The sequence below is a fragment of the Giraffa tippelskirchi genome, chromosome 4 (genome assembly GCF_054371585.1).
Source record: "Giraffa tippelskirchi isolate mGirTip1 chromosome 4, T2T-mGirTip1v1.2.pri, whole genome shotgun sequence".
Lineage (NCBI taxonomy): Eukaryota > Metazoa > Chordata > Mammalia > Artiodactyla > Giraffidae > Giraffa > Giraffa tippelskirchi.
Genome location: NC_137278.1, coordinates 161,765,008 through 161,788,116, shown reverse-complemented (window position 1 = coordinate 161,788,116; position 23,109 = coordinate 161,765,008). Strand labels below are relative to the sequence as shown.

General features: G+C 39.5%; 1 protein-coding gene across 1 annotated transcript in view; it reads right to left on the bottom strand.

Annotated features, from left to right (window-relative positions):
- SLC17A8 (solute carrier family 17 member 8) overlaps positions 1 to 23,109 on the bottom strand; it is a 47,842-nt gene that overhangs the window by 19,031 nt on the left and 5,702 nt on the right. The window contains exons 2-6 of the mRNA XM_081595411.1: positions 18,761 to 18,986; positions 12,654 to 12,906; positions 5,446 to 5,564; positions 3,513 to 3,627; positions 1,999 to 2,086 (exon numbers count right to left, since the gene is read on the bottom strand). Coding sequence (XP_081451537.1) covers positions 1,999 to 2,086; positions 3,513 to 3,627; positions 5,446 to 5,564; positions 12,654 to 12,906; positions 18,761 to 18,861 — 676 coding nt within the window. The 5' untranslated portion in view covers positions 18,862 to 18,986. The remainder of the gene's footprint in view (positions 1 to 1,998; positions 2,087 to 3,512; positions 3,628 to 5,445; positions 5,565 to 12,653; positions 12,907 to 18,760; positions 18,987 to 23,109) is intronic.

The window sequence follows — 23,109 nt, the reverse complement described above, 5'->3', positions numbered from 1 at the left end:
CCACCACACTCCTCTGTCCATGAAATTCTCTAGGCAAGAATACTGGAGTGGGTTGCCATTTCCTTCTCCAGGGGATTTTCCTGACCCAGGGATTGAACCCAGGTCCCTGCATTGCAGGCAGATTTTTTAATGTCTGAGCTATCAGAGAAGCCCCAAAGAAGGAGAGGGAAAAATAAATAAATATATTCAGAGAAGTAAAGCTTCCTCCTTAGCTATAATGTACAGGTTAGCTTGTATTAGGAAAGATATGTTAGCTTGAAAAACTAAGCAGACCTAAATTCTGATCCTAATTTTGTGTGGGCCCATTGTTAACTTTTGTGGCCTAAGTCACTTTTGTCTTCTTGGGCCTCTTCCCTCATTAAAAAAATATTTGAAAATATTGGTGGCAGTACATGCTGTTCTTGTTCAAATATTGATGGGTACCTAGTAGAGTCTTCTGAACACTGATTACTCTCAGAGATTCATAGAGGGACCAGTCCCAAAGGAATGGCTTCAAATGAGGCAAACTTAGCACGGTGAAATTTGGAGACCCAGGAGTTAAAGTCACATCAGTACTTAAGAGCTATTAATTTGCTTTTGGGTAAAATGGATGATGTCCTCTTCATTTTTTTTTTCTGGAAGATAATAGCAAAAGTTGATTAAATGGTCTCTATGACAAATCACTGCAGACGGTGACTGTAGCCATGAAAGTAATAGACGCTTGCTCCTTGGAAGAAAACCTATGACCAACCTAGACAGCATATTAAAAGGCAGAGACGTTACTTTACCAACAAAGGTCTGTCTAGTCAAAGCTATGGTTTTCCCAGTAGTCGTGTATGGATGTGAAAGTTGGACTATAAGGAAGGATGAGTGCCGAAACATCAATGCTTTTGAACTGTGGTGTTGGAGAAGACTCTTGAGAGTCCCTTAGACTGCAAGGAGATCCAACCAGTCTATCCTAAAGGAAATCAGTCCTGAATATTCATTGAAAGGACTGATGCTGAAGCTGAAACTCCAATACTTTGGCAACCTGACGCAAAGAACTGACTCATTTGAAAAGACCCTGATGCTGGGAAAGATTGAAGGCAGGAGGAGAAAGGGACGACGGAGGATGAGATGGTTGGATGGCATCACCGATGTGATGGACATGAGTTTGAGTAGGCTCCGAATGTTGATGATGGATGGACATGGACAGGGAGGCCTGGTATGCTGCAGTCCATGGGGTTGCAAAGAGTAGGACATGAGTGGGCGACTGAACTGAACTGAACTGAACTGATGACAGTGTGTACATAGTGTGTGGTGAGGAAAGCTCCGAATCAAAAATCCAATGTTCTAGCTCCTGCTTCATTCTTTGGCAGCTCTGTGATCTTGAGCAAGTCACTGGACTTCTGTTTTAGTTCAATGAAATGAGATTTTAAATTTTAGTTTTAATTTCTCCATTTGTAAAAAGAAGAGGACTGGGGCCTTGACTATTCTATATCTTCTAGTTTCAACTTTGGGAAGCATTTGTAGGCTAATCCTACAACGACTTCCAATGACTTTTTTCTTACTTTTCTCTATTAAAGATGTTAGAAAAGCTAGGCACTGGCTTTCTCAGCTTTCTCTGCAGTTAGTAAAGCTTATGACACAGTTAGAACCAAGCAAATAAAAATGGAAGCCTGCTAGGGGGATTGGGAAAGCTTTTTCTTTCCTGATGAAAGGAATAGAGGTGGTTAGGACACCCATCCCCTCTTCTTTCTGCCTTTAATGTGGACTTAATGCCTGCAATTGTGGTAGCCATTTTGTGAACATGAGGAATATGCATGAATGCAAAAGGTTATCACCCTAAGGATGGTGGAGTAGAAAGTCAGAACATGCACATGCCCTGGATAGATTACAGGCCAGCAGAATCAACACTAGCAACCAACCATTCACCTTTGGACTTTAGTTATGTGAAAAAATTAATTCAATTTAGCTTGGTCTTCATCTAAAGCCAAAAGCATTCCTATATGAAACTTGCTATTATTCCAATACACTCACCACAAAAGGAGGTTGTGGCCAGTCTGCTTCTCTCCAAAGGTGGTGCCCACTTACTCCACATCCCGTGACATGCTGGGTATGTCACACCCTGGCAAAACATTTGAAAATGGATGATTTGATTTGACTCCAGTTTCTTTTTGCGTTTAAAACTTGGACTTTGCCTCTTTAACACTACAATATAAAAGCCCAACTTACAGAAACTAAATAACATGTGTCAGCTATTTTGACTCACAGCACAGATGCTAAAATTCAAATACTAGTTCAAAGGTAAGCAAAGTGGGGAATAGAGAAGGGAGTCTTCATATTTCATATTATTATTTAATATCAGTGTGGAAATGGATTTCCACAATCAGCTGATCCATCCTCTCATTTAAAGATATGGAACCTGAGGCTGACAGCCATTAAGTGACTAGATTCTAGTCTTCAGGGCTGCTAATATCATGTTTTATCTACTGTGTTAGTATTTTCCAAAGTGTGGTGTATGTCCTTCCAGTGGGATAAGAATTGGATTTAAAGTACTAAAACAACCTACATTTTTTATTATCATTGTTACATATACATTCTAACATGCTTTAGAAAAGTATAACTAGCACATTAAACTCATGATATCAAAAATATTGTTGCTTATGATGAGGTTCTTTTACTTTGTTTTGTTTTTAAGTAAATTGACCAGGGAAAAACTATAGGGAAGTAACAGTATGAATCATAGTGTGAATATGACAAAAGTGACAACGGTTAGAGGTGAATGACTGAGTTTGGGAAACACTTCTCTACATCAAGTGGTAGCAAATTATGGCCTGATGTGGCCCACCATCTGTTTTTGTCCAGTCCTCAAGCAAAGAATGGTTTTTAAATTTTTAAGTGACCAAGAAAAAAATTTTTTAAAGAATTGCATTTCCTGGCATATAAAAATCATATGAAATAAAAAATATCAGTGTCCAAAAAGTTTTACTGGAAAGTAGCCATGCCCACACATTTACATATATCTCTGGCTGCTTTTGTAAACAATGCCAGAGTTGAGAAGTTGCAACAGACCACAGTATGGCCAGCAGAGTACGAAATATTTACCTTCTGGTTCTATATTATGCTACCAACTTCATCAAGTTAAATCTCTGTATAAGACTACACCCCTGAAAACTTACAGATTTATTAATAAATCCATTTAAATTGTTTTAGTGGAAAGAGCCCTGGTTATGTGAACTGAAGGCTTTGGGCTTCAGTTTCAAAATTTATTAAGCGGAAGTGGTTGGATTAAATTACCTCTAAGATCACTCCTGGCTCATCTGAAATTCTGCACTCTGTGAAATGATCCTTCATTGTGTATAAATTTGGAATCACACATGGAATTTTAATTAAAGTATTCATAAGTATAAGCATAACCAGAAAGTTCAGACAGCCAGACAAGGTGGGAGACAGGAAAACTGATAAAGGAGGTTTTCTTCAAAAATTAAAATTTCTAAAGGATCATGTTGTCGCCAACAATATCAAAATTTGTTAAGAAAAGAGTCTCTTACCTCCACTAAACCTTGCAAAATCCTGACACACATGACACAGCCGTAATGCACTCTGGCTGCAGATGGAATGAACATGTTCAAGGTCGATGTTAAGAAGATGGCAGCTCCAAAGACCCTGAGGGACCAAAACACTGTGTTACTGGGCAGGCCCACCATGGATGTGGCACATTAGTTAAACATCAGGAAAAAATCTATCAGTTCATGGAAGATCACTGTATAAATTAATAGAGAAATAGATGTGTTAGGGTCTGGTGTGTGCCATGCTAGGCTGTTGGGCTGCTTTGATTCCCAAGCTCCAGTCCTTGGGCCAATCATGAGAAGGTTTGGGGCAGTACAGGGGTGTCCCGCCTAGATAAGATCCAAAAGCTGGAGACTGACCTGCATGAGGTAAACTTACTGGAGACCCACCATTCTTCTAGATTCTACCCAAATGATCCATTCTGACTACTACCTCATGACTTCTGCACATTTGGGTTGTATCTCCTGCTTCCCAGTTCTGCCCTCATGTTAGCAGATGGGGATACCAACTATCTGAGAAGCATGCTGTGCCCTGTCCTGGGACCAGCTGAGCACAGGACAGGCTGGGTATCTGTCTCAGCCCCCCAGCTTTCTGCCAAGTACTGTGTGTCTCCTTTTTGCCTGGTTAGGAGTGTCCCAGGAAAAGAGAGAAGGCATCATTTATTTCTTTCTCACACATGCTAATGATGCTTCAGATCTTTTATATTCTGGGAAATCTTAGTATATGTTATTTCTTTTTAGGGCAGAAGTGTGAATAGTGACTTCAAAGACCATAGAAACCAGTATTTTATCACTTTTTAAGAAGAATACAACAGGCAAGTGACAATAAATAAAGGCCACAAATTAGATAAGAATATAAGTAAAATATGAGTCATGCTCATAGAAATGACTTTACATATGAATATGACTTTCAGACTTTTTTTCCTTTATCCATAAAACAAAATAAAATTTTATATTGCAACCCAACACACACTCATACACACAAATGTAACCAAAACAACTTCCAAAATACAATTCTAAAATGTGCAATGAGCTAAGATATTTTCTATTCTATTTGATTGTCTTTCCTTCTATTTCGCTCTCTTTTTAGAAAAGAGATATTGGTAAATCACTATTGATTTTATTACCATCTAATGAGTTCTGTTTTAGAGTTTGAAAAATACTGCTTTATAAAATATACACTCTACAAAATCCACATATGTTAAGTCAATTACAATTAGAAATGACCTGGAAATAATTAGTACACTCCTAGTACACGCCTTTTCTAGTACATATACATATTACATATCTCCCAAGTGGCCATCATCTTTTGCTTGAATACCTTTAGTAGCAGAGAACTACCACTCCTTGAGGCAGCTCATTTTTTCCTGGACCTACTTTTATTTGCTCAAACACCTCCTATAGAATCTCAAGGGTGTGAAAGACATCTTACAGTCTAGAGACAAGCCCCTCCTACTCACATGACAAAACCAGTATAGTACAGGACAATATTAACATAGTAAACAGCATCACAGAATGTCATTGGTCAAAGGGAACTCAAACACAGTCTAATCCATGTTTTATTTCACAGATGAGGAAATGGAGGTCCAGGGAAAAAGAGGAACTCAGTAGAGGTTACCAAGTGAGTTACTTAGGGTCCAGAAACTGTTTCTCCTGACCCAGATGCAGTTGATTTTTTTTTAACTACATAATCAGTTAAAGAATTGCAAGATAGATTAGATTAAACACAAAAGTAAACAAAAAGAGATTCTTAAGAACAGGATCATATAAGATCAATGTCTGTGAATCATATCTTTAGGAATGACTTCTTTCATTCTGCACCCCTAAATTGAGAGCCAATTGTGCAGAATTGATAAAAGCATACAAAGCCACATTATGATCTGTGTAGCACTCATGTTAAATCAATTTATCTTACCTGTTTGCAGCAAATTTATTTGAAATGAAACCACCTGGAATTTGTGTCACAATATAACCCCAGAAAAAAGATCCATGGATAAGGCCCACCGTCTCTGGATCCCAGTTAAATTGTGCTGTCTGGAAATGAGAAATCAGATACACTTGGTTTGTAAGAAAACACTTGCCTGTCATCATTCACTGATGATCCTATATAATAAAACTACGAAGTCTTTCTTTCCCTCCTTTAAATTCAGCAAATATATTTTTAATTTTTTAGTTTTTATTGGGGTATAGCAGAATAACAATGCTGTGATAGTTTCAGGTGAACAGTGAAGGGATATTCAGCAAAAATTGAAGGGGGGCCTCAATGACAGCAGCGACACAGCAAAGTCCTTGTTGTCATCGAGCTCAACTCCTAGTGAGAGAAAGGAGAGACTACGCATAAGTTCAAAAAAAAAATGATGAAGGCTAAGAAAAAAATAAAACAACTTGTAAAGAAAACAAAAGATAAATTCTAGGTTTACTGGGTTATTTAGGTACCAGTGTAGTCAGAGCACTATGGGAATGACAGTCATGCCTCTCATTTCTTTACGAAGATAATAAAACCTACCTACCCACAGGATATCTGGGGATAAATGCCATGAATATTTCTAGTAGGTTATTCCTCTCCTTAAGAGACTTTGCATTTAACACATTAGGATAACGCCTGGAGCACAGTGTAGACTCAGTAAATGTTAGCAGCTATTGTTGTCATTATGATGAGGACAATGGCAACAAAACACCCTTACACAACTCTCAGACCATTGAAGCCTTTCCTCACTTTCTTTCCCAGCAAAGTAACTCACCCTTTTCAGATTCCTTACAAATCTCCCTCCTCTGAGGAAGCTCCTCAACCGCCCTGAATTGAAGTGGTCATTTTTCCTAGGCCTTGGTCCACAGACCTCTGTTCTTGCAGTCATGGCACCCACTCTGTTCTCAAACTAGCCTGTCACGTGTCCATTTCCCACAGGAGGTGGCAGGTGACTCTAAAGTGGCAGCCATGTCCTTTTGACTTTATAACCCTCTGTACCTAAAACAAGTGTCTACAACATAGAAGATGCAAGTAAAGATTTGCCAAATGAATGAATGGCTTTGTAAAGCATTGGTATCAAAATCCAAGATGTTCCTATTATGGAGTAAGAGTTCTTAATTATCAACATAGTACCTTTTATGAATTTTCATCACATTTTGTTTTCCTATCGCAAATTATCATGTACTTATTTGCTCATTTATTCAATATGCACCTTGTGCTTCCTGTGTGCCAGGTCAGGTGATAGAATAAATATAAACTCAAGTATTGCCTTTGCCTTCTAGGAGATCACAGTGCAGGTAATATTGGCCTGTGCTCTGCACTGTAATTCCCATTTTGCAGACCAGGAAGTTGAAGCTCAAGAGTAAAATGAAACTAGCCATCATTCATTCATATCAGTTCACCAAATTTTTATTTTATGCTACTATGTGCCACACATTGTACTAGATATTGGGCATATAGCAGTGAACAACAACAGTAATTGCTGTTTTCACAAAGATGTCAGTGGGGATGGCAGGAAGTGTACAGGTGTATACTGTGTTAGATGGTAATCAGTGAGGAAGAAAGAAATATGAACAGAGAAGGGGACAGAAAATGTTGGGTAGGAGGAGTGAAGTAGGGAGATATTTTACATAGAGTGGTCAGGGAAGCTTTCACTGAAGAAATGATTTCTGAGTAAATTCCTAAAGGAAGAAAGGGAGCAAGTGATGCTTTTCCTTATTGGAAGAAATTGCTTTCTAGACAAAGAAATAGCAAGTGCAAAGCCCTGAGATAAGGATGTGTCTTGTGTGTTAGAGGAATAGCCAGATGTCAGAGGAGTTGGAGGGTGATAGATGAGGAAGAGAATAACAGGCATTAAAATAGGAGAGATTCAAGTGATAAAGGGCCTTCTAAGTCACCATAAGGACCTTGACTTTTACTCAAAGAGAGATGGACGCACTGAGCCGAAGAAGGACATGATTTTAAGTCACTTTCCATGTATTTCCTCTTTACAATACCTAGAGTTAATTATGTCATTTTCTATAGAAGAGGAAATTGAGATTAATTTACTTGCCCCAAGTCATAGAACCAGTTGTAAAGAAAGCCAAGACCAAGACCTGTTACCAAAAAACTATATTCTTTCTATTGCTGTGGCAACTTGACTTTCTCACTAAGAAGTAGAGACTAGACTTCCTTGCCTTGAGTCACAGAATGCCCCCAAGAAACCAAGGATCCAAGACAGAGGGATCCACTTCATTCAACAACTAACTGTCAGTCACATGGTCCCTTGCTCATATCTTTCCCTCTGACAGAATGGTGCTTCTTTCCATTTGGACAAAGTTACCTGAAGAAAAGTACTTGTGCCTGCCAAGAACTGACTTTCACTATCATTGAGTCCATGAGAATCATAATGGTCCTATGACTGAATTCTTATAATAAGCCAGGTGCTATGTCAGAGACTGTATTAAGCTGAAAAAATGGTCCCCAAAGATACATGCACCAAACCCCCAGAATCTATAGATACTGTCTTATTTGAGAAAAGGGTTTTGCTGATGTGATAAAGTCAAGGATCTCGAGGTGAGTTTTTCTGGATTATCTAACTGGGCCCTAAATCTGATGATAAGTGTCCTTGTAAGAGAAAAGCAGGGGGAGACTTGAGACATAAGAGGAAAGAAGGCCATGTGAAGATGGAGGCAGAGACTAGAGTGATGCTGCTACAAGCCAAGGAACGCTTGGAGCCGCCAAAGCTGGAAAAGGCAAAGGCGGATTCTCCCCTGGAGCCTTTGGAGGGAGTGTGGCTCCCTCCAAAGTCGAGTTGATTTCTGGCCCTGACTATGAGAGACTAAGTTCCCATTCTTTTTAAGCCACATGTTCATGGTCATTTGTTACAGCAGCCTTAGGAAAGTAATAGAGGTGTTTAATATATTGGTACCAGATTATCTCATTTGATCTGCAAATCAGGCCTTTTATTCCTATTTCACAATAGAGCAATGAGACTTAGTATTCTAGAAATGAACTTCTAGAAATGAATTTCTAGAAATGCCAGTTCCTACCTCCCTGCTCACATTTCCTTCTAAGAGGATTCTCCTCCTCCCCTCAGTGCCAAGGGCCTCTCCCCTGTGACTATGGATGGACACCTGAATAGAGGGAGCCAACATATAGGCTCGACTCAGCCTACCTGTCTGTCTTTCTCTCTTCTTTCTCTTTCTCTCTCTCTCTAATCTGAACCCAGAGATTCTAGTTAGACAATATGGCACACTTGAAACAAGTTCCATTGGAGTCAGGGCCAGGTAAGTCAGCTCCCCAGCAAGGCAACGGCTTGAGGAACTTTGGCTTTGAGAGCAGTGAGATACCATGGAAAAGAAAAAACAAAAATAGCAGTCCATGGAGAGACCTGGGAGAATGGAGCCACCTCAGAGAGAAGCAGATGCAAGACCCTGAAAGGCCAGCAAGTTGGAGAGTAAGGTTTACTCTTACTTGCTAGTAAGAGGATTCCCTAGTTCCCATGAGGCCCGGCTCCACTCTGCCCCTCCTGACTCCTCCTCTCCACAGTGCGGTAAAGCCTAGATCTCAGTCCCACCTCCGGCTGGCTCCGTCGTCTGGGGCACAGACTGCCTAAGCGTACACAGCAGATAGCTTTCCACCCTTCACTTTCCTGAGATCCCCTATAGCCCTACAGTCATTTCCTTTTTAACTTGAGCTGGTTTCCCATATCTATTCTTTGCAACCATAAATCCCAGACCAGGACAGAAGGGCAACTTGCTCAAGGTCCCAGAGCTAATAAACAACAGAGTCAAGTTTGAAACCAGGTCCGGCAGATTCCAAAGCCCGATTCTTCTTAACCCTACAGGGCTCATGATTCATGAGAAGGAGTTTGGAGTTTTCCTGAGGGTAATGAGAACTAATCTCCAAGTTTCTCAAACTTCAGTCATTTATTGTTTACCACATGCCGGACACTGTTCTAAGTGATTCACATATCTTAAAACTCATAATTATTAAACTAAAATATGATTATGATTCACACATCAACTGAAGCTACCGTTTATACTACTAGCAGAATATAAGCCAGTTATTTGCAAGGCCTACCTATTTACACCTGGAGTAGGAAATGGAACCCACTCCAATATTCTTGCCTGGAAAATTCCATGGACAGAGGAGCCTGGCAGGCTATAGGGTACATGGGGCTTCAAATAGTCAGACATGACTGAGCAACTGAGCACACACACCTATTCATACTACTTACTTTCTCCCTCTATTGAAAATGAAGATTTAAAAATATCTCAGTGCAAAATATCTAGTTTTTCTCCCATAAAGCCAACCAAACAAAATTACCAGCCATTGAGAGGCTTTCTTAATACAATTAGTGAAATCTTTGTCATTGGGTTGAACATGCTCAGATGATATCTAAGCTTTGTTCTGTTTGGATAAGAGAGAAATGGCCTGCTATAAATTGGAACTTCTGAAATGCTACTAAACTCTTACTTATGAGGCCAGAGAAAATAATGTAAGGCATATTTTAGATCTTAATCAGTTTCTCTAAGACTCCAGAGGGCAAAACCACAGAAACTAGAGAGCACACACAGCATTGTTCCTTAAGTTTATCAAAATGCCTTTTCCATTTGCCTCAAAGCAAATTCTGTTGACCTAGGCCTATCTTTTCATGCAACAAACAAATGCAAACCAGCATCTCATTTTGATCCAGGCCTTAGCAGACAAGTTTAATTAGCTGCCTTTCCTCACAAAAGCCTGCCAGAAAGCATGCGATACACATCTGAAACCTCATTAATGTCCATCATTCTTTATTTTAAAAATGTATGACATCCCTCTCACACCTCTAGTGCCCTCCCTGCCCCTCTCCCCCAAAATAAACAACCAGGATATCCTTTTAAAAACAGATTCAACTGTGGCATAAAAAAGAGAATGGTTAGAAGAATCTCCATGGTACCCTTTTCGTCTGGGAGAATAATCTCTTAGTTAAAAAAGAAAAAGGGCGGTGGAATCTTCAGGCCAACTAAAGACTTCTTTTTAATGAACTGAAATCAAATTTTCGCTAACCAATGTTTAGCAGAAAGTGTTCCAGGTAATGCTGATAGACACAGCATGAAGGAAAGCATTCTGCAGTTAAGCCCAGGAAATATTGCACACTATGGCCCCCTCTTGGAGATTCTCACAGGACGCAGCACAGTAAAGGTTCCTAGTTCATATGACGCCTTTTTCAAAGCACAGAACAGTGGTGTCCAGATACCAGTTTGGGAAACTCTGATCTAAATGTTTTCCCAAACATGGGCAGGGACTGGAGAACTATTAGAAGTCTCTCTGCAAGAAAGGAACCCTCCTGCACTGTTGGTGGGAATGTAAATTGGTACAGCCATTATGGAGAACAATATGGAGGTTCCTTACCAAACTAAACATAGAGCTACCTTATGACTCTGCAATCCTACTCCTGGGCATACATGGGGAGAAAATCGTGATCTGGAAGGATACATACACCCCAATGTTCATGGCAGCAGTTTACAATAGCCAAGACATGTATGGGTGTATGCTTAGTCACTCAGTCATGTCCGACTCTTCGCAACCCCATGGACTATAGCCCACCAGGCTCCTTTGTCAATGGGGATTCTCCAGGCAAGAATACTGGAGTGGGTTACCATGCCCTCCTGCAGGGGACCTTCACAACCCAGGGATTTAACCCAGGTCTCCCACACTGCAGGCAGATTCTTTACCAACTGAGCCACCACGGAAGCCCCAGCCAAGACATGGAAGCAACCTAAATGTCCATCAACAGAGAAATGGATGAAGAAGATGTGGTACAGATACATGATGGAATATTACTCAGCCATTAAAAAGAATGAAATAATGCTACGTGCAGCAACAGGGATGGACCAAGAGAGTGTCATACTGAGTGAAGTAAATCGGACCAGACAGAGAAGGAGAAATATATGATATCCCTTATACATGGAATCTAAAAAAAAAAAAAGATACAAATGAACTTTCTTACAAAACAGAAAGAGACTCACAGACTTAGAAAACAAACTTATGGTTGCCAGGGCTCAGGGAGAAGGGATAGTAGGTACTTTGGGAAGGTCATGTACACAGTGCTAGAAGTCTCTGCAAACAGATGGATTTCCACATGAGTCACTACAGTGTGTGCATTCAACACAATGAAACAGATATATTGGGTATCCACTGGGCATATGTTTTTGTTTTATTCTCCCATAATCTCAATACTTCTCAAGGCTTACCATTTAAGAAACAAACCAGATTTCATCTTTTCAGTGATTCATGAAAATAGCACTGTTGAAGTGACATCACTATAGGCTTGCTTATGACTACAAGAGTCTTTGAATGGGGCCTTCTGCTTCTATTCACTCCAGTCCTGATCCACTGGGAGATGACTGGCTGGACAGTGATCATCCTGGAGTATGGATCTGATGGTACCATTTCTCTGCTTAAAGCCCACGCCTGACTCCCCTTAGACTTGCTGGGCTCTCCACGACCTAACCCCACTTTACCTGTTGCCTCCTTCTTTTGATGCTTACCTCATTCTATCATTTTACCAGGATTCTTAACTGGAGTCTGTGGATGGAATCTTGTGGATCTATGAACTTGAATGGGGAAAAATCAGCATCTTTATTGCTACTAACTAATAAAGCAGCATTTCCTATAATTATGAATGCAGGCAACAAACCCCAGTCATATTACCAGGACCTGTGATTCTATTACTAGAGGAAATTGTAAATATGTTCATATCTCATGATGGCTGTTGCCATTATCTCAAACTATTGTTCACTCTTCAAGCACCAAAATTACAGAAATTATTAGACCTATTGCTAGATTTTGTCATCTTATGTGTTCATAAAGAAAGCCATATGTTTCTATATCACAAATTCAATTCTTAAATAGTTTGTTATCTGTATTTAAAATAATTGGTTTCCTTTGTGATCCTATGTGTTTTTTAAAGTTTTATTTTATTTACTTATTTATTTAGGCTGCACCATGTGGCATGGGGGATCTTAGATCCCCGACCAGAGATCAAACCCTCATCTCCTGCAGTGGAAGTGCAGAGTCTTAACCACTGGACCACCAGGGAAGTCCCCTATGTGCTTTACTTTAAGAATTTAAAACATTAGTACAGCTGTTGCCAAAAAACACTGACATAGACATAGACAGACACTGACCTGGATTTCCGGTTTTCCATCAACATATACAGTGCTGTTATTGACCATTTCCACAATAGCAACTCCAAGATTGCACCGAATCCCAAAGGAAATGCAGAACCCCAGCCCACTCATGATAGCAATGATGTAGCGCTTGGGGACCCCACAGCAGTGGCAGTCACAGAGTGGGCGCCTCTGCCTGGACGTCTGCACTGGCCTCCCTTCTTCATTCAGCTCAATGTTAACTTCTTCCTCATTGGTCCCATCAATTTTCCTACAGTGGACAAATGGGCAGGGAAGAAAGTATATTAAGTATATTACAAAATATACTAGGCAAGAAGAAAAAGTGTACCAAGAAAGAAAAAGGAAAACCCAGAGTAGGATGCATCCGGCATGTTTTAGCATCATCATCATCACTACTACTAAAATAAATTATAGTGGTTAAAATTTACTGATATTCTGGATATTGTGTTGCACCCTTATAGACATTAATTTATTTTAATCTCATAACAACTACACAAGGTAGATAGTGTTACCTTGTCCATTTATAGACAAAAAAACTAAGTCCTCTGAGGTAGGATGCAAGTTCAAGTCCAGAGTTTGTATCCTCAACAATATGCCGTACTGAATATCTGAATATCCTGCTGAAAGAGTATCTATAAACTTCATCCACATGGCATGACCCAGCTGACTATTATGTTTGAGTTTAATTTTAATATCACTTGAAGACTGCTAAAAGATATACAGTAAAAAATCAATTTATTTTCAGATTCTTTTTTCTTCTTTTTCTAAGTCTTAATAAAACACTAGGTAAGGAGGTACATTTTCTATCACAGCACAAACAAGTTGGTTGTGTATCCATTCTTTCTTAAGTGGTTCTAAAGGTGATTCTCTGGCACTTTTTAAACAGAGGGCATGATTTCTCATTGAGTCCCATAAATTCAGATTATGGTAGTCCATTACAGTGAATTTACTCTCTTCTTTAAAAAAAAAAAAATGATTGGGTAAACTGAACACTATTTGTCAATAATAAAAGGAGATGTTTGCATCATCACACATATTATAACCCTTCTGAAAATGCCCGATTAAGGTCCAAGTCTTTGTAAAAATAAGCAAAGCTTATATGTTTTCAAGAGTATCATATTCACTAACAGCTAATACAATGTCTAACAGACTACATAGAAGCACAAATAATTTGCCCACCAATTCATAGCAGAGATCATCTTAGTAGATTCTTCCGACTCAAGCAAATGAGGTTAAAGCACCTGTAGAGAGAACATGGACAGGGAAGCCTGGCGTGCTGCAGTCCATGGGGTTGCAAAGTGTCGGACACGACTGAGCAACTGAACTGAACTGAGAGAGAGCAAATGTACTGGATTTAATTCAGTTCGTCAAATATTTACTGAGTGCCTACTGTGTGTCAGGCACTGTACTGAGTGTTATGGAAGAATAAAGAAAGTGACATGGTTTTTGATCTCCTTCAGCTCTTAGAGGAAGAAAGACACATACACAGTTGTAATTGCTGGATGATGTAGGTTTTCTTGAAATCAAGGTGAAGTGCAGTGGTAAAACAGGAAAGGAAGTTTCAATTTTAATTTGTGAGGTCAGAATGGTAGCTTAATAAATATACAAGAATATGGAAATAATCAGAAGAGAACATCATCAACCTCCCAATGTACTTTTGTAACCTACCTGCATGTATGCTGATGTGTTCTACATTTTCTTCTATGATTGTCTTCCAAGCTTCTAGCTAAGGCCAACCTCTTTCCCTGGCACTAGATCTCATTGCCCCTCATGTACTCAAGGAAATCCCTATCCACATATTTCATCAATTATTTTCTCCTCTCTACTAGAACATTCCTACTGTCTACAAATATGCCCTTATTTGTCCCACATCAACATTTAAAATAAAAACATTTTCTCTTTCAGCTACCTGCCTATTTCTCACCTTGCTTTTATAAAAAAACTCAGAAGTCATTGTCTCACTTGCCTTTGTCCCATTCTCTCTTGGACACACTCCAAACAGGTATATCCCCCAACCTGTCCACCAAAATTGCTCTTCTTGGGCTGTCAATGCCCTCCACATGGTTCAATTCAGTTCAGTCGCTCAGTCATGTGCGACTCTTTGTAACCCCATGGACTGCAGCATGCCAGGCTTCCCTGTCCATCACCAACTCCTGGAGCTTGCTCAAACTCATGTCCATTGCGTCAGTGATACCATCCAACCATCTCATCCTCTGTCATCCCCTTCTCCTCCTGCCTTCAGTATTTCCCAGCATCAAGGTCTTTTACAATGAGTCAACCATGAGTCCACATGGTTCAACCCAAAGACTCTTTCCAGTCCTCATCTAGTTGACCTGTCAGCAGCACTTGAACTACTGATTATTCTTTCTTCCTTGACGACTTTGATTCCTTCATGGATACCACACTCACTTTGTGGTCCTCCTAATCCCCTGAACACTCCTTCTGTTTTGTCTCTTAAGCCAATTTCTTACTTCCTCAACCTGTAAACACTGGGATGCCCAGAGCTCAGTTTATAGATCTCTTTTGTTTTCTGCCTGTACTTTCTAGGTGACCTCACTCATCTCTGGGCTTTAGACACCATGCATATGCTAACAGATTTCAATTTTCATATCTAGATTTATTTGACATCTTTGTGGACACATGATTGGCATCTCAAACCTAACATATCCAAACTGAGTTCCTCTAAAAAAAAAGTTAATTCCTGAAGCTGTTCACATTCCAAGTAATGACAATTTTGTTCCTTTGGTTGCTCAGGAAAAAAACTTGGGTGACATTCGGGATGCATCTCTTCAATATCCATCCAATCTATGCATCAGCTTTCCTTAGTTTGAAGTTTTACTCTTCTATTTACTTAGCTGTGTGACTTTGGCCTAGTTAACCTCTCTGAGCTTTCTTCCTAGGTGGCACTAGTGGTAAAAGAACCCGCTCGCCAATGCAAGAGATGTAAGAGACATGGGTTTGATCTATGGGTCGGGAAGATCCCCTGGAAGAGGGCATGGCAACCTATTCCAGTATTCTTGCCTGGAGTATCCCATGGACAGGGGAGCCTGGTATGCTGCAGTCTATGGGGTCACAGAGAGTTGGACACAACTTAGCAACTAAACAACAACAGCATAGATCATTTAGAACAGAACTTGACACATATGCCAGCTATTTTTATTACATTAATTCTCATAATCACTTAATGAGTCCACTCTGCTAGGGTGAGCATAAATGCCATTTACTGCCATTTATATTGATATGTAAGGGTTATTCAGATCATAAGACTCTTTATAATGTGCAACCCCAGTGGTATCCATGCATTTCTGGCATGAATGAATATAACACCTATCTTATAGAGCTGTGGTTAAGATTAAATGAATTTCTACCACCAGAAAGTTGATTTGAGTGGTAGCACAGTGTGATGATTAAGAAAGATGGGCACAAAATGTCTGGTCTGAAACCCAGCTCTGCCACTTACAAGCTGTGTCACCTTGGGCAAATTACTTAACCTCTCTGTGCCTCAGTTTTCTCATCTGTAAAACTGTGATTATAATTGGCCCTCCCTCATAGGTTTGTTAATAGAATTAATGGTACCTGGAACATAGTGTTTATTACTATCATTTACTACACATAAGCAATTAGAGAACATTCATCATTTAAGCTGAAAAAAGTCTGTATATCAGTTTCTGGACATTAATTTCCAAATGCAATGCTTTCTATCTGTTCCAATAGTGGATGATAAGTGAATGCATCATCTTTCTGCCTACATTTCAAAAATATTAATGTACCTTTAGCTGATGAATTGCTCAGCTGCTTCTTATCAATGACTGCTCTCCAGGAAGACTAACAGTGTCTGGCTGTAATCAGCCCCATGTGTGAACTTCAGATACTTCTCTATGCATTTACCTCTACCTTGACCATGAGGAATACCCCATAGTTCAAAAGTATACAGAAAATTCCATTTAGATGATGATTTCAGTAGTAAACATTATTAGATATCTATGGTTTATACTGATTGCCAAGTTAGAAAATCGGGATTCTTAACTTCCCAATGTTCCTGCCCCTTACAAAACAGAGAATATTTTGTTATGACTTTTCTTACACTGGATCCTGTCAACTGGTTTTATGTAAAAATCAACGAGGAGAGGAAACATCCATTACATACCAGGTTCTGGGCAAAGCATTATATATATATGTGTGTGTGTGTGTGTGTGTGTGTGTGTGTGTGTGTGTGTGTGTGTGTGTGTATATAATTATCTTATACACGTGAGGTTAACATCAAGTGTTAAAATAGCAGAGCTGTTTTTGCTGGAGGAGCCCTAATTCTGGAGCTCTGCTCAAAGACCACTAGAGTTGAGGATAAGTTCAGATTGCCAGTCAGTTAATGCCTACCTCTGCCAATAATTTCTCTCTAGGGATCACTGAAAGACGAGGTATGAATTTGGCTTTATTCTAAAACCAATCATTCTATAATTACGACAACAATGATAACATCTAGCATGTATTTAGTGTGCTCTCTATCTAGAACTGTGATAGCAGGTTGTTTTTTTTTTAACTGTTCGGTGAGCCAATTCTGAGAAAACTCTTCAGAGTAATAGACACATAGCTTAATTTGGGGTTGAAGTCGCACAACTTGGAAATTACTGGTTTTGTTATATCCCTAAGCAAACCAATCTGGTAAACAAAAGGATATTCAAGTGGATCATTCAATCAAACATAGTAAAACCAGCACTTAGGACTGAGAAAAGTGATTAAATTTTAAAAAGCAGCTAAAGTTCAAAAAGAACACTCCTAAGTATTTATATAAAGCTAAATAGTTGTCATTACTTGAATACGCCAGTTAAGCCACTGTGCTTCCTTTTGCATTTTTAATCAAATGAAACACCATCATAAAAAGACGTTACCTGGGAGTGCTCGACAGAAGAATAAAACACTCTTAAAAGAAAAGGTTATTATTATCATTTCCTGTGTTTAGCTGGTTTATCCTGCTGTCACTGAGGTAGGTTTTCATTTATACATGATAATTCAGTGTAGTTCTGACTGAAACTTTTTGTTTTTAATTACCAAAGTAATAAGGTGCCCAACCCAGTTCTCTTGCTAAGCTCACCAAAGGGATACAGTGGAAAAATTAACACTGGCAGGAGCCTGTGATAAAACACAAGAAGTGGAATGACTCTGTGGGCTAGTTTTTAAATTTATAAGAAAACATAGATAGAAAAGTTTAAAGCAGATGCCAAGGGAAATTTTCATTCATCATAATTAGAAATGATAAAAATTTTATCAAAGTTATTTTCACATTTATTTATATCAAAGAAATTAAAAGAATCATTTTACCTTGCACATAAGGACTGTTATTAATTCATTTATAAAACCTAGGAGGGCATTTACTATGTCTATTGTAAAAATCACAAATTAAATATCACATCAATTCATTCATTTATGGAAAATTCTCCTTCCAATAATAATATATTTTATTTTTAAAAAAAGATCTATTTTTTTATTTGGACAAAAACATTCAATTCAATGACACCACTTAACACTTTCCCATTTAATCATGTAAGATTTTCTGCTTTAAATACTGATTTTTAAAGGTACTTTCTTCATACCATTGTGCAATAATCCTTCTCTTTGAAAACTACACAATCAAGAACCATTTCATACAGTTTATATTACAAGCTATACAATTTGAAAATACCTAATTTTCATTTACAGTGAAAAATTCTTAAAAATTATTTCAACTCAAAGCATAACCATGTAAAGGATTCCTTGTTTTGTTGTTACTATTGAATTGACATAAAGTGTTATACCCCCAAATATTTTCTAATTCAATGCCAACACACAACTTGCAATATTACTGTGTCCAATAAGTGCTAATCTTGCTGCATAAACGGAGTGCTTGTCTTGGTGTTTTCCTAATTCAACCTTACCCTTTTGATGCATCTTCTTTTCCTCCAGGTATAGTCTGTTGGAGCTGGAAGGGGCTCTAGAAGCCCTTTATTCTGACCCTCTCACTCCTTTTTTAAAATGTAGCTTTAAAAAAAACATGAGGCAAATTCTTTCAAACATCAGCAGCAACGTGAAGCTACTCTGAAATAAACCTAAAGTTTGCATTCAAACTTTACCTTTGTAAAATCCCCAACGAATCTCCCACAGCGTTCTTCACTCCCTCCTTTCCAGGTTTCAAAATTTTTTCTTTGAAGGTATCAAATGCTTTAAAAGGCATCGTGAGATGGGGGTACCTCCAAGCCGTCAACAGTCAGTCTCGGGAACTCTCATCCTTCATTTCCAGCATGGGGACCACTCTGCTTTCCTCGATGAACACCTGGAAGTCAGTTCTCAGGCAGGTGACTATTTAAAATCAAAAAGCCGATTAAACCCAGACCAGATCTTTCCAGATGAGACACAACACCCGCCCCCCAAAACAGGAGAGGCCAGATGATCCGTGACTGGGAATTCAGCCCCTCTCAGCTCCCAGCTCAGCAGCAGCCTGTGGTGCTGTCTCAGGCAGCCACTCTCAGGCTGAGCGCAGCCCGGCTCCCTCCCTGGGCTGCAGCTGGAGAAGCTAAAGGGGGCTCCAGCCCATGAAGTGTCCTGAGACCAGCGAAAGCCTCTGCAGCCTATCTCCAGCCCCTCCTGCTGCTTCTGACCACATTCCCCTCCTGCCTCACTCAGCTCCGCTGTGGCTTTCACTGAGGGATCCTTTCCAAGGTGATGCCATAGTAACCAGCACAATACCTGTCCCTTGGCCGCTGGGCTTATTAATGGGCTCTCAGCCAGAGCAAGCACCCAGGGCGAAGTGTGGGAAACACCCACAAGTCCTCTGCTTTTCTGAGGTCTGGCCCTCAAGACAAGCTCTCAGCCACTGCATAAAGGGCCTCTTATGCCTCTCTTGGGAGAGTTGAAGCAGTTTTTGCATCAGACACCAGTACGGATGTGGTCCTTGGAGGAACATTTGCACTTGAGGAGGCTAAACGCAAAACCCAAGCCATATGCCTCTAGGAGGGCATTTGTCTGATCAACAGAGCAGGCTCACTCAGGGTGTAGTGTGTTAAGTGCCATTGGGACCATCGAACTGAAGGTAACTGAGCCAGTCCTAGAATCTGCTTAGTGCTCTTCCCCGGTCTTCATTGTCTTCAGAATAAACCTAAATTCTTTATCATGGCACAGAAGACACTCTGTGTGACTCTAGCCCTGCTTCTTGTCACTCTGCTCTATCAGCTCTTCACTGAATTCCGCAATCTCCCTATCACTTCTGGGGTTTACTCAAGCTGTACCTTCTGCCTGGGTAACTCTCCTCGCCCTTCATCTGGGAAATGCCAAGGTATTTTCAAGTCTCACAGAGACATCACTTCCTCTAGAAGCCCTCATGCACAAGGTTAGGTGTCCCTCCTCTGTGCCCCCGAATCCACTGTCCTCCAAGCCAATAGGATCTGGCATGCAACAGTGAAAAACCTTTGTTGGACTGGAGTAGAAACAGCACATGCTGCTACCGTATTGATGGCGGCAGGATGACCCCTTCACAATGCTGCTGCCATTAAGAAACAGCCTGCATCTGTGAGGCTCCAGAGGTCCAGCCTCCCAACTTGCAGGGGACTGACTGACCCTGTGCTTTAGACTCTCAGACTCCCCTGGAGTCATTTCCACAAGATCAGTCCCTGCCTTCTGCAGCCACAGTCCAAATCCTTCTCCAGGATTTGAATTAAGTTGATCTAAATGAGCTGCATCCTAGGCAAGTTAAATACTACCCTCAGTAATAATAATTATTATTATAATGGCTAATATTTATTGTTCTGTCTTTATGGTCCAAACTTTGTGTTAAGCATTGTTTACGTATTATCACAATCTTTCCAACACTACTTTGTGGATAAGCTAATTATTATTTTCCCCAACCTCACTGACAGGAAACTGAGGCAAAGAGAGGTTTAGACTTGCTAGAGGTTTCAGATCCAAACAGCCTGACTTCATGTGGTCCTGTTCTCATGCTCTCTCTCTCCTCCCTCTTTCTTTCTCCTCCTCCATCCTTTCATCCCCCCAACCCATACTACCTCCTCTTACCCATTTCAAGTGGACAATCAATGATTTCTAGTAAATTTATCACATTTTGCAAGCATCATCTTAAAGCACAAAGCAGATAGAACATTTCTATCATCCCATTGAGAACCCTCATATCCACTATTAATCCTTGTCTCCCATCCCTCACACTGCACCAGGCAACCATCAATCTTTCTGTCACTATAAATTTTCCTTTAACAGACATTTTCTATAAATGGAATCAGCACACTATATACCATACAGTATATTGTCTCTTGCGTCTGACATCTTCCATTTAACATGATGATTTTCAGATTTGTCCACGTTACAACTTGTATTAGTAGTTTGTTCTTCATTCACTGCTTTCAGTGAAATAGTTTATTGTATGAATATATCACATTGTATCTATCCATTGACCAGCTGATGGACATTTAGTTGCTTCTAATCTCTGGCTATTACGAATAAAATTGATAAGGACATCTGTGCGCAAATCTTTCTTTGGACAAATCTTTTCATTTCTCTTGGGAAATACCTAGGAGTGGAATTGGTGGATTGCATGGTAAGAATGTTTTTAAGAAACTGCCAAATTACTTTCCAAAGTGACAGCACTATTTTACATTCCCGGTAGCATGTATGAGGGGTCCCATTTCTGACATCGTCACCAATATTGATTGTCTTTTTTAGACTTTCAAGTGGGTAAGAAGTGGCATATCCTTGTGGTTTTAATTTGCATTTCCCTGATGACTAATGACATTGATCGTCTTGTCATGTGCTCATTAGTCTTGTGTATACATTTTTGGGTAAATTTTCTATTTAAATATTTTGTCCATTTTTAAAATGAATTTTTTCCTTATTAGTGAGGTGTATGAGTATATATTCTCAAAACAAATTCTTCATCAGATAATATGATTTCCAAAAGTTTTCTCCCAGTCTACTGCTTGTCTTTTCATTTTCTTAATGCTGTATTTCAAAGTGCAAACTTTTTTGTTCACTCATTTCATAGACTGTGCCTTTTTCATACACCTAAGAAATCTTTGCCTAACTTGAGGTCTTAAAGATTTTCTACTATTTTTCCCTAAAAGTTTGCTTATTTAGCTCTTACATTTAAGTCTATGATCCATTTTGAGCTCATTTTAACATATGGTATAAGGTAAACATCTATGTTCAACTCTTCCCATGTGGATCTCCAGTTGTTAGTAGGCTATTCTTTGTCTAATGAATTGCCTTAGCACCCCTGTCAAAAATCCGTGAAACATAAATATTAAAAAAAAATTATTTCTGGACTCAGTTCTCTTCTATTGATCTCTGTGTCTATCCTTCTAACAATTTATACTCTGTTGACTGTAGTTTTATAGAGTAAGTTCTGAAATTGGGAAATGAAAGCCTTCCAACTTTGCTCTTTCATTAAAATTGTTTTGGCTATTCTAATTCCATACGAATTTTAGAACCAGCTTATCAGTTTCTGCAAAAAATCCTGTCTAGCCTTGTGCTCTTAAAAGGATAGATATTTTCAGGCCACCAACTTTGCCACCCACAACCCCTCAAGGCTGAGAATGCTAAGACTCCAGGAAATCACATATCTAATCACTCCACCAATATGTCTTCACCCTGTCTCCAGAAAGCTCACTCGTTCATCAAAAGCAAATACAATCTAACTAAAATATGATAAACACGCTCTCTTGCTACAGAAGTCATTCCCTGGTGAAGCTTTTAACTCTTTTGTCAATCCCCAGATACCGTCAGTTACTCATCTCTTAGAGCACATAATGGAAACACCAATAGGCAAAGACCACATGAATCTCTCTTAAGGGTCAATGACTATTAAGAGCACTAACCATTCCTGCAGAATGTATTGCTCATGAAACACATCTGAATCTGCAAAGAGTTTTTGGCGGTGATTTAGATGGTTAGTGATAATAATAACTAACACTTATGGAGCACCCTCTAGGGGCCAAGCTCTATACATTTAACTCATTTAATCCCCAGAATGCCTCTCTGAGGTGAGTACTCTCATTATACCATCTACAGATGAGGAAACTGGGGCACAGAGATTTTAAGTCAACTTAAGTTCACACAATTAGGAAACTAGGCAGAGATCAGCTGTGGACACAGGAAGTCTGGCATTAGAGCCTGTACTCTATACTAGTACTACACTAGTACTCTCTACTAGTGCACTAGTGTTGATAATAACATCTACATTAGAACTGTTGATAATACAGACAAGAAAATATAAAGCCAGACTTTGCAGAACTGAGGCTCACTGTATTCATTTGTTCCCTCTCTTGAGGGCCTAGTATGTGGTAGGCCTTTTGAGACACTGGTGATGTAGGTTGAACTGTGATATTTCCCTTGAAGAAACAATCCAGAAGGTGAGTAAGTCCATATGGGGTAATGAGTGATGCATCTGGCAATGAAAGCAGAGGTTCAGTTCAGTTCAGTT